The sequence below is a fragment of the Piliocolobus tephrosceles genome, chromosome 1, assembly GCF_002776525.5.
Source record: "Piliocolobus tephrosceles isolate RC106 chromosome 1, ASM277652v3, whole genome shotgun sequence".
NCBI lineage: Eukaryota > Metazoa > Chordata > Mammalia > Primates > Cercopithecidae > Piliocolobus > Piliocolobus tephrosceles.
Window position 1 is genome coordinate 35390162 of NC_045434.1, and position 15420 is coordinate 35405581.

Genomic DNA, 15420 nt, shown 5'->3' on the forward strand with positions numbered 1-15420 from the left:
AAACATTTATAAACAATAAACATTCTAGGGAACTGTGAGAATTAAGGCCAATGTCAAGGTGTCAGCAGATTCAGTGTCTGGTAAGGGCCCATTTCTCATAAGGCCCTTTTATGTTACAACAGAGTTCCTTCAAGCACTTTCCCAAACAACATTTTCTCCGTACTGCCCCGCCAACACACCCCACTGCCACAGTATAGATGAACGCTGTTCTGGGAGTTTATATAAGTGGGATCCTACAGAAAGCTGTTGCCTGTGGTTGGCTACTCTTGCTTACCATGTTGTTGAGATTCATCCGCGTTGCATGTTATCTATAATTCTTTTATTGCTAAGTAGATTTCCAGTGTATGGATATTCCACAGTATATCATTTTCTTATTAATGCACATTTGTTTTTACTTTGGCTTTTATGAATAAAGCTGTTATGAACATTTTTGTGGAATATGCATTGAGTGTTCTTGTATTATACCTAGGAATGGTGGACTTGCTGGGTTATAGATTAGGAATATGTTTTAACTTTATTAGAAACTTCCAAATATTGTTATTTTCCAACATAACCCTGTTGGTTTTACCACTTTAAATTTAAGTCAGCAATAAGAGTCTTCCAGTTACTCCACACATCTTGCCAGTACTTGGTGTTTAATTTTTTTTTTTTAATTTGGCCTTTCTTTTGGGTGTGTAGTAGTATTTTATTGTGGTTTTAATTTGTATTTTTCTGATTATAGTCATGGTTGAGTATCTTTTCATATGTATGTGGACCATTCAGATATTTTGTTTTGTGATACTATCTTTTCCAAATCTTTTGCCCATATTTTTAATAGGATTGTTTGTCTTACCAAGTTGTAGGGATTTTTTTTAATGTATTCTGAATACAAACCCTTTTCAGAAATATGTATTTTTTTCCCAGTCTATGACTTGCCTTTTTATTTTCTTAATGCTGTCTTTTGGTTAGTGAGCAGAACTGTTCAGTTTTGATGAAGTCTAATTTGTTATTTTTATCTTTGTGGTTGGTGTTTTTTGTGTCTTGTTTAATAAATCTTTTCCTAATCCAGGGTCATAAAGACGTTTTCCTTTGATCACTCCTAGAAGTATTATAGTTTGAAGTGGTTTTTTTTGGAGATGGAGTTTTGCTCCCGTCACCCACGCTGAGGCAGGAGAATCGCTTGAACCCGGGAGGCAGAGGTGGTGGTGAGCCACGATCGCACCACTGCACTCTAGCCTGGGCAACAGAAACTCCGTCTCAATTTTTTAAAAAAAGAATACCTAATTGTGCTAATTCCATTCTTTTCTCTGTTTAACTGCTTTGACATTTTGGTTAGAAATTACTTGATCAAATATGTATAGGTATATTTCTGTTCCGTTGATTTATTTGTCTGTTCTTATTCCAATATCTCTTTGTCTTAATTACTATAGCTTTGTAGTAAGCCTTGAAATCTGATAATGTTCTAGATTTTTTTTCTTCTTCAAGATTGTCTTGGCTATGCTATCTCCATTTTGTATCTGTAGAAATTTTAGAAGTAGCCTATCAATTTCTGCAACATGGCCTGCTTGCATTTTTGATTGAGGTTTTATTGAACTTATAGATCACTTTGGGAAGAATTGATAGCAATATTAAGACTTTCAATCCACAAACATGATATACCTTTGTTTAAGTTTTTTAAAATTTTTCTCGGCAGTACTTTACTTTCAGTGAAGCACTCTTGCATATTGCATATCATTATTTCTAGTAGACAGCCAATGTTCTGATATTATTGTAAATGTTTTTTCGTCTCATTTTCTAATTGTTTGGTACTACATATGCGATCGTGTTATCTGAAAATAAAGGCAGATTTGACTTCTTCCTTTCTGACTTTTCTACCTTTAAACATTATATCTAAAAGAATGGTAGAGACTGGAGTAAATATTCTCTTCTCCCAGGGTGGTTAAGCCCAATCCTCTGTGAGGGAACGAGAATGAGAAGCTGATTTTTCTGGCCGGGCATGGTGGCTCACGCTTGTAATCCTATCACCCTGGGAGGCCAAGTCAGGCAGATCACCTCAGGTCAGGAGTTCGAGACCAGCTGGTCAACGTAGTGAAACCTTGTCTCTACTAAAAATACAAAAATTAGCCATGCGTGGTGGAGCTCACCTGTAGTCCCAGCTACCCGGGAGAATCACTTGAACCTGGTAGGCGGAGGTTGCAGTGAGCCGAGATCACGCCACTGCACTCCAGCCTGGGCAACAGAGTGAGACCACGTCTCAAAAAAGAAAAAAAAGAGAGAAACTGATTTTTCTGATCCCATTAGGAATTGAGGTGGATAGGGTTGAGTTTTAGCTTTAGATAGTTTCAAGTCACCTCTAGTCACAAATGACTCAGGGCAAAATCTGTACTTTGTATGGTACAGTCCCCCTGCTCTAGTAGGACCCTGGGATCTAAGTCCCAGAGATCCCTCTCTGCTTTCTAACCCAGCTGTCAGCCTCCAGCAATGACACACAGTAAAGAAAGTTCCATTAGCAGTGAATCAGTGGACACAGAGCCAACTCTAGGTTTGAAACTCCTGCGGATTCTAGTCCGTTATACCAGCCCACAAGGTTGTAAAAAGCACTGGTTTCTTCTTACTTTAGCAAAATCTGCCTATTGGAGGCTTCATCTTTGCCTAGCCTTGTAGAGATTCAGCATATGCCCTCGGGGAAAAAACTGTTTAAAGGCTGTTATTGTTTTTTTACTTTGGAATTTAGTTATTTGTGTTCTTTGTGTCCACAACTCTCCAGAGTTTTTAATAAAATGGTTTTCTTTCTAAGTTTATCTATTTTGTTTTCTTGCCGTTATGGCTTTAGCAATGGTTTCTCATGTTCTACATCTGCTATTAGTAGCAGAAGCTACTAGTTCAGCGTGAGGTTTTTATCGTTTTTCTTTTTCTTTTTTTTTTTTTTTTTTTTTGAGACAGGGTCTTCCTGGGTTGCCCAGGCTGGAGTGCAGTGGCACAATCACGATTCATCGCAGCCTCTGCCTCCTAGGCTTAAGCAGTCCTCCCATCTCAGCCTCCTGAGTAGCTGGGACTACAGGCACATGCCACCACGTGCCTGGTTAATTTCTGTGTTTTTTTTTTTTTTTTTTTTTTTTTTTTTTTGTAGAGACAAGGTTTTGCCGTGTTGCCCAGGCTGGTCTCAAACTCCTGGGCTCAAGCAGTCCACCTTCCTCAGCCTCCGGAAGTGCTGGGATTACAAGTGTGAGTCACCACGCCCGGCCTCTGTTTACTCTTACTATGAAGTAGTTATTTGGGCTATAAACTTCCATAACACCCCTCCCCTCTTCCCTTAGCACTAAGATTCAGAACAGGCATTGTTGCCTGGCAGTCTCTTGATGGTGGGTGAGGATTATTTCTATCCTGCCCTTACACTCAGGCTATGAGTCCTTCAGTGTCTCTGCTTTAGGCAATGACTTTAGGCAATGAGAGTCTCTTATTGGAACCCCACCACAGGTTAGGCAGGCCCTGGGCAATGTGTCCCCTGAAGCTTGGAAAGCTAACCAGATTTTCATATGTCCTCCAAGGGATTGCCAGCTTTGGCGTTCAGCTTACATCTCTGGATTCTCCTTCTCTTAGTTTTAGGGCCCTAAGTATTCTTAACTTTATTGCTAGCTTTACAGTGAATTTTCATAAGATGTGTTTCATATCTTACCCAGTATTTTAATTATTTTCATTGAAAGAGTAGGTCAAGCTGTCTAATTTGCCAGACTTCTGGTATGTAGCCTTTACTAAATTTTGAATCCATTCCCCCTCTTCAACTCTGCTGACACTGATGTATCAGATCCTTCTTATTATCTCTCACTGTAGTGTCTGAACTGATTCCCTTCCTGTATATGCCGCCTTCTGCTCCCTGATCTTTCAAAAATGTAGTACACATCCATAATATCTTACCCAAAGCTTTTGGGGCCAGATATATTTAGGAATACACTTTTTTTTTTTTTTTTTTTTAACAGATTTTAGAAAGGTGGTGTATGTAGTTCATTTATCATCTGTGGCATTTTCATTGCAGTCACCTCGACCTCCTGCTTATATAATACCTTGAAATCAAACACATTTAATATTTTTGGAGCAAAACATGTAATTATTCACCTTAAGTGAGATCAGTAAAGTCTGTCATTAGCCTCTCATCAGGTTAGATTTTCCCGCCTAGTGAACTTGAGACCACACTTACCAAATAAACAAAACTTTGACTTTTCAGGTTTGAGATCTCAGAATTGCAGATAAAGGGTTGTGAACTGATGCGTGGCATTCAGTTATATCATTCTCAAATTTTAAAATTCTCCAGATCCTCCACTGGAGTTCTTACTGCTCATGAGAGTAAGTCTAGCCTCTAAAGAGGCTTCACATGTGAAAATGGCCCTTTCTGTTTTCTTCTTCTGATACTCTGATACTTCTGATACTCAGCTTCCAGACACCTTCATGCCTTTGTGCTTTTTGTATATTGTAGTCCCTCTTTCTCATAGCCCCTCACTCTCAAGTGTCATTTCTGGAAATCAGAATCTCTCAGAGTTAGAGGCTGATTGCTGATTATTCTGTAGAACCCTACATATACTTTTATTTATAGAACGCTATATATACTTTTGTTCTAGAAATATGCAAATTGGATTTGTATTTGTTTTCATGTCTGTCTCACTAGACTGAAGCTTCTTGATAGGTCTATTTCATTTTTGTATATGCTGTCTAATATGGTGCCTAGTATAATAAATACTTAAAATACATCCGTTGAATAGTTTCCCAGTTAGATTGTATAACCTTGTGTGAAGGTTTATATTATGTTTTGTGTTATTAATTTATTTTGTTTTTATTTGTTTTCTTCGGGCTTTCAATTAAATACTCTATCCACAGCATTTTCTAGACCTGGGACTTACCTGGTAGTAAGATTAGGACAGTTGTAAAATGACTAATTTTTAGACAGGACTTGCGGGATGTGAGCGTCAGGTAGTGTTTAAAAATCTGGGAAATCAGCAATAAATGTTGTGCAGATCTCATGGGAAAGTGCTGGAAACTAGTGTTAGGTAGGAGTTTTCTGCATGCAGACTGTAAAATCAGTGTCTCAGCATCAATGAAGGAAAAAGGATCTGGGGATTTGGGTAGGAGGAAGCAGAAAATTGAGGAGGACTGTACTGTGAAAGGCAGGTTTCACCATTGCCGTGGAATAATGGGGGTACTGGATGGGAAACCAAATCAGAATCCTGGATGTTGACCCTTTCTTGAAACTTGAAACATAAAGCAGAGGCTTAGTACTAGTTCAGTATAAGGGAGACTGTTTACTAGAAACCAGCTTTCGTGATCATACCATGTAAACTTGATAATGAGGCATAACCTTGGTTTTCTTAATATATTACTCAGCTAGAAGTAGATTTATTCCCAGAGCTTGGGGACAATGCCACAGTAGAACATGTAAGTTCTGTTGTACACCAAAGCAACTTAGTGTAAACATAGTGGGTACTCTAAAGACAGATCTTAGTAATGAAGGTAGTATATGCTGAACACTACCAGTTGCCAAGATTGTACTTGTTAGTCTAAATTTTTCTTGTATTCATGTTGTTTCTTTTTTATCCCTCTCCCCCATTTTTTTTTAATCTTCAGAAACTGTATGAGCTGAATAACCTTCATGCACTTATGGCAGTGGTTTCTGGCTTACAGAGTGCCCCAATTTTCAGGTTGACTAAAACATGGGCGGTGAGTAATATTCTTTAGTTAATGAAAGGTTAGATTTCCTGTGGAAAGGAAAGATGTATTCATTTCCTTTGTAATTCTTATTAAGGTTAATATAATGATAATCGATAAGGATTTTTAAATTGCTTTGTACTCTATTCTTTGATACCTACATTTTTTTTCCTTAAGCAGTGCACTGGGTATAAGGTAATTTTGGGGTGCAGTTTGGTGCTTGGTTTTTGCTCCTTAGAGAATCATTTTTGTTGGAACACTTTCAGTATCTTTGACAACGTAGTGTTTAATATTCAAGCTGATGGGAAGGTATAAATACAAAAAAGTTGCATTTAATCATAAAGATTATGCTTTTGGAAAGTTTGAGGAATATCTAAATCATAGGTGTCAAAAAAAATTTACTGATTTCAATTTCCATTATTAATCTTTTTTCCTTAGGAATAATGGAAAACTTGATGATTAACATGGAATTATTTGCTATTGCTGCACATACTGATATTGTTATGTTAATCATATTTGGTTCTATTACTTACACAAGATCAGAGTATGAATTTTGACCTCTGCAAATTTGTGTATTTTCATATTTGAGTAACATGATACTGTACTCAATCTTTTCAGGTATTTTTCATTTAGATTTTATATAAATAAAATTTTATATTCAATTAAATTTATTTATATTCAGTACTATTCTTAAATGTTAAAGAGCAATAATTTTGTTTAGAATCTATTACATTTTGTACAAAGGATCAATGTGTTTTTAAGGTCCTGTGCTAAAATCATGACTGACTTTTTAAAACTTTTTTTATTACTAAAATATAACTTTTTAATTAACAAAGGGCTGCTTTTGCTTTTTATAGTATCTGAAGAGACAGATGTTTCCCATGAAAACCAATGTAGATTTCTATATTGGAAAAACATTAGTATGGAAAAGCTTATGATCCTTTTTATATTTCTTTTTTCTTTTTTATAGAAACACCTGGATGTGAAGAGTTTTCTTTAAAAATTCTTTTTAGTAATTATGGCCTTATTGTCTTTTCTTAAAATTTGAATTTCGTGGAGGAATGGAAGTGATTATAAATATACAGTTATGAATTATATCTTTAAAGTTTCAGGGAAAAGAATTATACTCTGTGGAAAAAAATTATATTTTTATTTTTTGCACCCAGGCTGGAGTGTAGCACGATCATAGCTTACTGCAGCCTCCAACTCCTGGGCTCGGAGGATCCTCCAGCCTCAGCCTCCTAAGTAACTGGACTACAGGCACATGCCACCATGCCAAACTAATTTTTTTAAAAGTTTTTATAGTGATGGGGTCTCACGGTGTTGTCCAGGCTGTTTTCAAACACCTGACCTCAAGCGATCTTCCCGCCTTAGCCTCTCAAAGTGCTGGGATTACAGGCATGAACCATTACACCCAGTCCTATACTTCTATTTATGATTTGGTTTAGTAATGAGACATTTTTCTGAAGTTAATTTTTATTTTCCTTGAAGTTATTTTCATTGCCTCCCTTATATATTTGCATGGAAGATAATAATTGTTATTTGGTAACAGCTTCATTATTTATCTGAATAAAACTTTTGATGGTTTGTATTTTAAAATATTTCATACTGCACTATGCACTCTGTAATTGCTTGACATACAGTAGTGAATGATCTAGACAATGTTTGATTCTCATACAGCTTACCTTCTGCTGGGGAAAAGTAAATTGCAAATAAATAAATGACTTAAATAGCGATAAATGCTCTGAAGAAAAATAGAAAGGAAGGCAGGACAGTACTGTATGTAACATGGTAAGAGAATCTTTGATAAATGACAGTTCAGTAGAGACCTGGAGGAATTGAGGAAACCTTTTATTTGGATATCTGGGAGAAGAGAGTTCCAAGTAGAGGTAATAACAAGTAAAAAGGCCCAGATACATTCAAATGGCAGAGTGGTCAGTGTTGACAGTAGAATAAGCTAGGAAGGTACCTGGTGGTAGGAGATTATTTCAAAGAGGTAGCATGAATCAGATAACGGAGGTGCTGTTTACTTATATTCAGAGAGGTATAGAGAAGGACCATTGTGGGCTGGGGTTCTATTTTACACATACTGTGTTTGAGTTGGCTAGTTAACATCCATGTGAACTGTAAGGTCAGAGTTAGATGTACAAGTTTAAGGGAGTGGTTGGGGCTAGAGAGAGATCGTTATAATGATCAGTGTAAACTATTTGAAGCTAGGTGGTAATCACCTAAGGAAGGAGCGTAGATGAAAAGCCCTGGGAGCCTCCAGGATTCCCAAGTAGAGATTGGAAAAATGAGGAGGAATCAACAAAGGAGATTACGGGTAGGACACATTTTTCAGTCAAGTAAAGAAAATGTTTCAGTAAAGATTGATCACCTTTGTCAAATGCTACTAATAATTTGAATAAGGCACAAAGTTTGAGATGACCTGACAATTGGAAAGGATTGGTGACCTCAGGAAGAGTGATTTCAGTAGAGAAGTGGGGTGAAAAACTAACTGGAGTTGAGAGAATGGTGGTGAAGAAGTGGTACAGCAAGTATAGAGAATGCTCTTAAGGAATTTTACTGTAAAGGGCTGCAGTGTGGTTTGCAGAGAAATATGGTATCTGGAAGGGAATGTGAGACCAAAGATTTGTGGTATTTTGTTCTGTTTTTGGAAATGGCATCAATGGCAATATGTTTTATGTTGGTGGCGATAATCTAGTAGAATGAAAAAAATGACAAGAGAATGAGGGATTACACCAGTGATACGCTTGATTAGATGAAAGAGAATTAGATGTAGTACTCTAGTGTATCAGTAAGAGGTTATCCATTTTAGGCCGGGTGCGGTGGCTCACCCCTGTAATCCCAGCACTTTGGGAGGCCGAGTCGGGAAGATCATGAGGTCAGGAGATGGAGACCATCCTGGCTAACACGGTGAAACCCCGTCTCTACCAAAAATACAAAAAAATTAGCCCTGCGTGGTGGCGGGTGCCTGAAGTCCCAGCTACTCAGGAGGCTGAGGCAGGAGAATGGCGTGAACCTGGGAGGTGGAGCTTGCAGTGAGCCGAGATCGCGCGACTGCACTCCAGCCTGGGTGACAGAGCTCTGTCTCAAAAATAAAAAGAATTTATCCATTTTAACAGCAGGGAAGGGAACACATTTAGTTACAGATGCAGGTAAATTGGTAGATTTCATGGTGGGGTTCTTAGAAGTTCTTCTGATTGTTTTGTTTCCTCAGACATAAAAAAGCAAGGTCTTTAGTTGAGAGTGTTATGGGAGAGGTGTTGGAGGTTTGAAGAAAGAGGAGAGGATATAAAAGTCATCTGGAGAGTGTGAGAGTCCATTAACTAAGAAAACCTAATAGTTTTGATAGACCTTATGTATCTTTAAAATAAAACCAGTCAGCAGAGTTATGTATTCTCCAGCCAGGTTCAGATATTCAGCATAAGCTTTCAATAGTGCCAAGAGTCGTGTTTAACCAGAGTTGGGATTTTTTGAGGCTTTTATACCAGAGGGGTTAAGGGTAGCACAAGAGGTGAAAGACAGAAAATATAAGAGTTGTTTTACTGACAGACAAAGAAACTAAACCAAGTAAAAGGAGGGAGATAATGAACAGTGAAAAGGTAGGCTGGTCACTGGTTTGGAAGCTACAGTGGAGTCAAATAATCTCTGGATTCGGAATGAGAAAGGGAGTGCAAGCTAAGGGTGGTAGAAGATAAGATCATTGGAGCAGAAGTCCAGAAACTAAGAAACCAGAATATTCGAGTATTATCTCAATGAAATGGCAATCACCAAGATTTATGATAAGAATAATTTCGGTTCATGGATTTCTTTTTCTCCAACTACCAAAATCTTTAAGATACAGGGGAAAGATGACTTGTAGATCTATAAATGACAGTAACATTAAGTGTTATAATCCAGGGTTCTCTTGTTTAATATGATAGCCATTAGCTACATGTGGCTATTAAACTTAAATCACTAAAATTAAATAAAATTAAAAATTTATTTCCTTGATCATACTGGCCACATTGCAAGTGCTCAGTAGTCACATGTGGCTAGTGGCTATCATGTTGGACAGCACAGGCATAGAGTTTCACCATCGCACAAAATTCTATGGACAGCACTGACCCTAGTGCCTTCACCTTAAGAGAAGCTGGAGGATTTTAGGGAGCAGGGTGAGATAATGAGCTGGAAGAAATTGTGAAGAGTAAGGAGCAAAGATTACACCTAACCTACCTCCAGGCATATGTTACAAGGTTTATAAGAAAAGAAAGGGAATGCTTACAGAAAATGTTAAGGATGGGGGTTTTGCAGAGGATGGACGATGAATTCAAGAGGATGCAGTTGGAAAGGTTTGGGATGATTTTGTTTTGTTTTAACCGGTAAAGAGAATGTGTACCAAAAAGACAACAACATTCTATGTAGGGAAAATATTAGGAGCATTTTCTTTAACATCAAGGAAAAGGATGCTCAATTTCACTGTTGTATTCAACATACAATTTGCTATTGTATATGTTTTAATGTTCATAACATCATTATTCACAGTAGTCAAAAGGTAGAAGCAACCCAAACATCTGTCAGTGGATGAATGGACAAAATGTAGTATATACATACAATGGAATATTCATCTCTCTTAAAAAGCAATGAAATTCTAATACATGCTGCACCATGAATAAGCCTTCAGACATTATGCTAAGTGAAATAAGCCAGATACAAAAGAACAAATACTGTATAATTCCTGTAATTCCACTTATATGAGGTACCTAGAGTAATCAAATTCATACAGACAGAATCTAGATTGGTGGTTGCCAAGGATGGGGAGAAATGGGATTTGGGAGTTATTATTTAATGAATATGGAGTTTCATTTTGAGAAGATGAGAAAGTTTTGGATATGGATATTGGTGATATCCTTGAAATGGCCACCTGAAAATGGTTAATTGTACGTTATGTATATATTTTACCACAGGTTTTAAAAAATAGTTTACTTAAAGTGTTTGAATATATGAACAATACAAAATCGGTTATATTTGAAACAACAAATATTATTTAAAAGGACATCATTTACAATATCAACAAAAGAAACAAAAATATCAAACAATAAGTGGAATAAAATGTGTAAGACCTATATGCAGAAAGTTATAAAACTTTACAGGAAGTCATTAAAAAAGAACTAAATAGAGGGAGCAATAGCCCGTGTTCATGGATAGAACTATTAGAGTTCTAACCAGTTTTTGGAACTGTAAAATAAACTGAATGTTACTAAATAAATGAATTTAGTAATATTCCAAGATATAAAATCAACGTACGAAAATCAGTTGCATTCCTGTACATTAATAACGAACTGTCTGAAAAATTAAGTTTAACCAAGGAGGTGAAAAATCTATACACAGAAAACTATAAAATATTAATGAAAGAAATTGAATAAGATACAAATAAATGGAAGGATATCCTGTGTTTGTGCACTGGAAGAATTCATATTGTTAAAATGTCCATACAGCCCAAAGAAATCTACAGATTCAGTACAGTCACTATCAAAATTTCCATGACATTTATCACAGAAATAGAAAAAACAGTTCTAAAATTCACATGGAATCACAAAAATCTCAGAATAGCCAAAGCAATCTTGTGCAACAGCAAAACTAGAGACATCATACTCTCTGATTTTAAAAATACACTGTGAAGCTATAGTAATCAAAATATTATGGTTAGCAAAAAATAGACTTGTAGACCAATGGAGCAAAATAAAGAGCCCAAAAATAATACACACATTTGCAGTCAATTGATCTTCAACAAAGATAACAAGAACACACAATGGAGAAATGATAGTTTCTTCAATAAATTGTGTCAGAAAAACTGGATGTCCACATGCAAAAGAATGAAACTAGACCCTTACCTCATATCATCTGCAAAAATGAACTCAAAACATATTTAGTACTTAAACATGAGACCTGAAACTGTAAAACTACTGGAAGAAAACACAGGGGAAAAGCTTCTTGACGTTGGATCTGGACAACAGTTTTTTGGCTATGACCCTAAAAGTACAGGTAATGAAAGCAAAAATATACAAATGGGATTGCATCAAACTAAAAAGCTTTTGTACAGCAAAGGAGACAGTCTATGGAATGGGAGAAGATATTTGCAAACAATACATCTGATAAGGGGTTAATATACAAAATACAGTCATATATGGCTTAACGCTGAGGATACTTTCTGAGAAATGTGTTGTTTGGTGATTTTGTTGTTCAAACATCATAGAATGTAATCACACAAACCCAGATGGCATAGCCTACAATACACCTAGGCTATATGGTACAGCCTATTGCTTCTAGACTACAAGCCTATACACCATGTTACTGTACTGAGTAGGCAGTTATAACACGGTGGTATTTGTATATTTAAACATGGAAAAGGCACAGTAAAAAATACAGTATTATAATCTTATGGGACCACTGTTGCGTATGCAGTTTGTTCTTGACTGACAAGTCATTATGCAGCACATGACCATATAAGGAGCTCAGACAATGTGATAACAAGAAAACAACCCAATTAAAAAATGGGCAAAGGATCTGAATAGACATTTCTCAAAAGAAGACATACACATGTCCCACAGGTATATGAAAAGGTGCTCAACATCACTAATGATCAGGGCAATGCAAATCAAAACCACATAATATATGATATCACACCTGTTAGAATAGCTATTATCGGCCGGGCGCGGTGGCTCAAGCCTGTAATCCCAGCACTTTGGGAGGCCGAGACGGGCGGATCACGAGGTCAGGAGATCGAGGCCATCCTGGCTAACACAGTGAAACCCCGTCTCTACTAAAAAATACAAAAAACTAGCCGGGCGACGTGGCGGGCGCCTGTAGTCCCAGCTCCTGGGGAGGCTGAGGCCGGAGAATGGCGGGAACCCGGGAGGTGGAGCTTGCAGTGAGCTGAGATCCGGCCACTGCACTCCAGCCTGGGCGACAGAGCCAGACTCCGTCTCAGAAAAAAAAAAGAATAGCTATTATCAAAAAGCCAAAAGATAACTTACAAGTATGGGTAAAGATGTCGAGAAAAGGGAACTCTTGTACAGTGTTGGTGGGAATGTAAATTGGTACGGTCATGGGAAACAGTATGGAGATTCCCCCAAAAATAATAATAGAACAATTACATGATCCAGCAATCCCATTTCTGAGTATATATCCAGAGACATTGAAATTGATATGTCAAAGAGATATCTGCACTCCTATGTTCATTGCAGCATTATTCACAATAGTCAAAATATGGAACCAACCTAAATGTCCGTTAGCAGATGAATGGATAAAGAAAATGTGGTTTATATACACAATGGAATACTATTCAGCCTTACATTTACAACAGCATGGATGAATTTGGAGATCATTATCCTCAGTGAAATAAGCTAGATACAGAAAGACAAATGCTACTGCACAGTTTCACTTATCTGTGAAATCTTAACAGGCTGAACTCATAGAAGCAAAAAGTAGAAGAATGGTTGCTGAGGTGCAGGGGAAATGTTGGGTCAGTAGGTACAAAGCTTCGGTTATCTAGAACAGGGGTAACCAAACCCCGGGCTGCTGACCAGTACTGGTCCGTGGCCTGTTAGGAACCAGGCCACAGCAGGAGGTGGGCAGCAGGCAAGTGAGCATTACTGCATGAGGTCTGTCTCCTGTCAGATCATCGGCAGCATTAGATTCTCATAGGTGCATGAACCCTATTTGTGAACTGCGCATGTGAAGGATCTAGGTTGTGTGCTCCTTATGAGAATCTAATGCCTGGTGATCTGAGGTGGAATAGTTTCATCCCAAAACCTTTCCCCATTCATGTTCATGGAAAGATTGTCTTCCACAAAACAAGTCGCTGGTGCCAAATAGGTTAGGAACCCACTAATGGAGAGATAATAAGTTCTGGAGATCTAATGTACAGCATGAGGACTGTAGTTGACTATAGTTAATAAGACTATATTTAATCCCAGCACTTTGGGAGGCCGAGATGGGCGGATCACGAGGTCAGGAGATCAAGACCATCCTGGCTAACACAGTGAAACCCTGTCTCTACTAAAAAAAATACAAAAAACTAGCCGGGCGAGGTGGCGGGAGCCTGTAGTCCCAGCTACTCGGGAGGCTGAGGCAGGAGAATGGCGTGAACCCAGGAGGCGGAGCTTGCAGTGAGCTGCGATCCGGCCACTGCACTCCAGCCTGGGCAACAGAGCGAGACTCCGTCTCAAAAAAAAAAAAAAAAAAAGACTATATTGTATGCTTGAATTTTTCTAAGAGAGTGGACCTTTATTTAATTTTATTATTTATTTATTTATTTTTATTTTTTTGAGATGGAGTCTCGCTCTATCACCCAGGCTGTAGTGAGGTGGCGCAATCTTGGCTCACTGCATTCCCACCTCCCAGGCTCAAGCGATTCTCCTGCCTCAGCCTCCTGAGTAGCTGGTATTACAGGCGCCCACCATCTTGCCCAGCTAATTTTTGTATTTTTAGTAGAGGCAGTATTTTGCCTTGTTGGCCAGGCTGGTCTCAAACTCCTGACCTCAAGTGATCTGCCTGCCTTGGCCTCCTGTAGTGCTAGGATTACGAGCTTGAGCCACCATGTCCAGCCTGAGGGAGTGAATCTTAAATGTTCTTACCATACAAATACATAAGAACTAACTAACTTTGTGAGATGATGGATATGTGAATTAGCATGATAGCTTGCTAATAATTTCATTTTATATATATGTGTATTAAAACATGTACACCTCAAGTATATGCAATTTAAATTTGTCAATTATACCTCAGTACTGCTGGTGGACGATTGATTGTAAAGTTTATATGGAAATGCAAAGGTTCAGGAATAGCTGAAGAAGACAATGGGAGTTGGGGGCATAAGCATTTGCCCTAACAGATGTCAGGATATACTATATTCTTTGGACAGTGTATGATTCTTGCAGTTTTAGACATATCTACCAATGAAACAGAATGAAGAACCCAGAAATACCTCCTTGTTTTTACAGGATTCTGATATGTGTATGACAGAGATGGCATTGTAAATTGAAGAAATGAGGGACTGTTTAATAATTGGAGCTGCAAAATTGGTCACCAGTTTGGGGGAAAAAAATGAAATCAGGCCCCTTACACCATTTACAAAAATCCTTATGACGCAAGGGCTTAAATGTGAAATGAAAAACTTCAGTTTTTTAGAAGGAAAAATATATGTGAATATCTCTCTGGTTTGGCATGAATAGATTTCTGGCTTGGGATAAGTAAGGATTTTTTAGGTAAGATACAGAAAGCTCCAACAATGAAAGAAAAGATAATAAATTTTGTCATGTTAAAGTAAGAATTTCTGTTCATCAAAAGATATCTTAAAATTGAAAAGAGGATGCAGTCAAGGGGAGATACGTGCAACAGTTGTCCAACCAGAATGTGTCCAACACAAGAATTTGCATCCAGAATATATAAAGAACTCTAACAAAGAAAAAAGAAAAAAAATAGAAAAATTAACATTATAAGGGTATTTTGTAGAGGAGAGGATACACATAGAAGCAGTGAAAATGAATGAACTATGGCTTCCCACAACTTCATGGATGAAGCTTTAATATCACAATGTTAATGAACAAAGTAATTGCCAAAGACTAAAAATGAAATAAAAGTTAAAAGGGAATAAAATTTGGCAAAAATGAAATAAAATTTGAGGGGAATGATAAACAGAACATTCAGAGTAGTGGTTACTGGTTACCTCTTAAAGGCAGTCAAGGCAATTGGATGGAAGGT

General features: G+C 37.5%; 1 protein-coding gene across 2 annotated transcripts in view; it reads left to right on the forward strand.

Moving 5' to 3' along the window:
- Positions 1-15420, forward strand: part of RALGPS2 (Ral GEF with PH domain and SH3 binding motif 2) — a 198967-nt gene that overhangs the window by 97644 nt on the left and 85903 nt on the right. For both annotated transcript variants that reach the window (XM_023231275.2, XM_026448210.2), the window contains exon 7: positions 5593-5685. In XM_023231275.2, coding sequence (XP_023087043.1) covers positions 5593-5685 — 93 coding nt within the window. The remainder of the gene's footprint in view (positions 1-5592; positions 5686-15420) is intronic.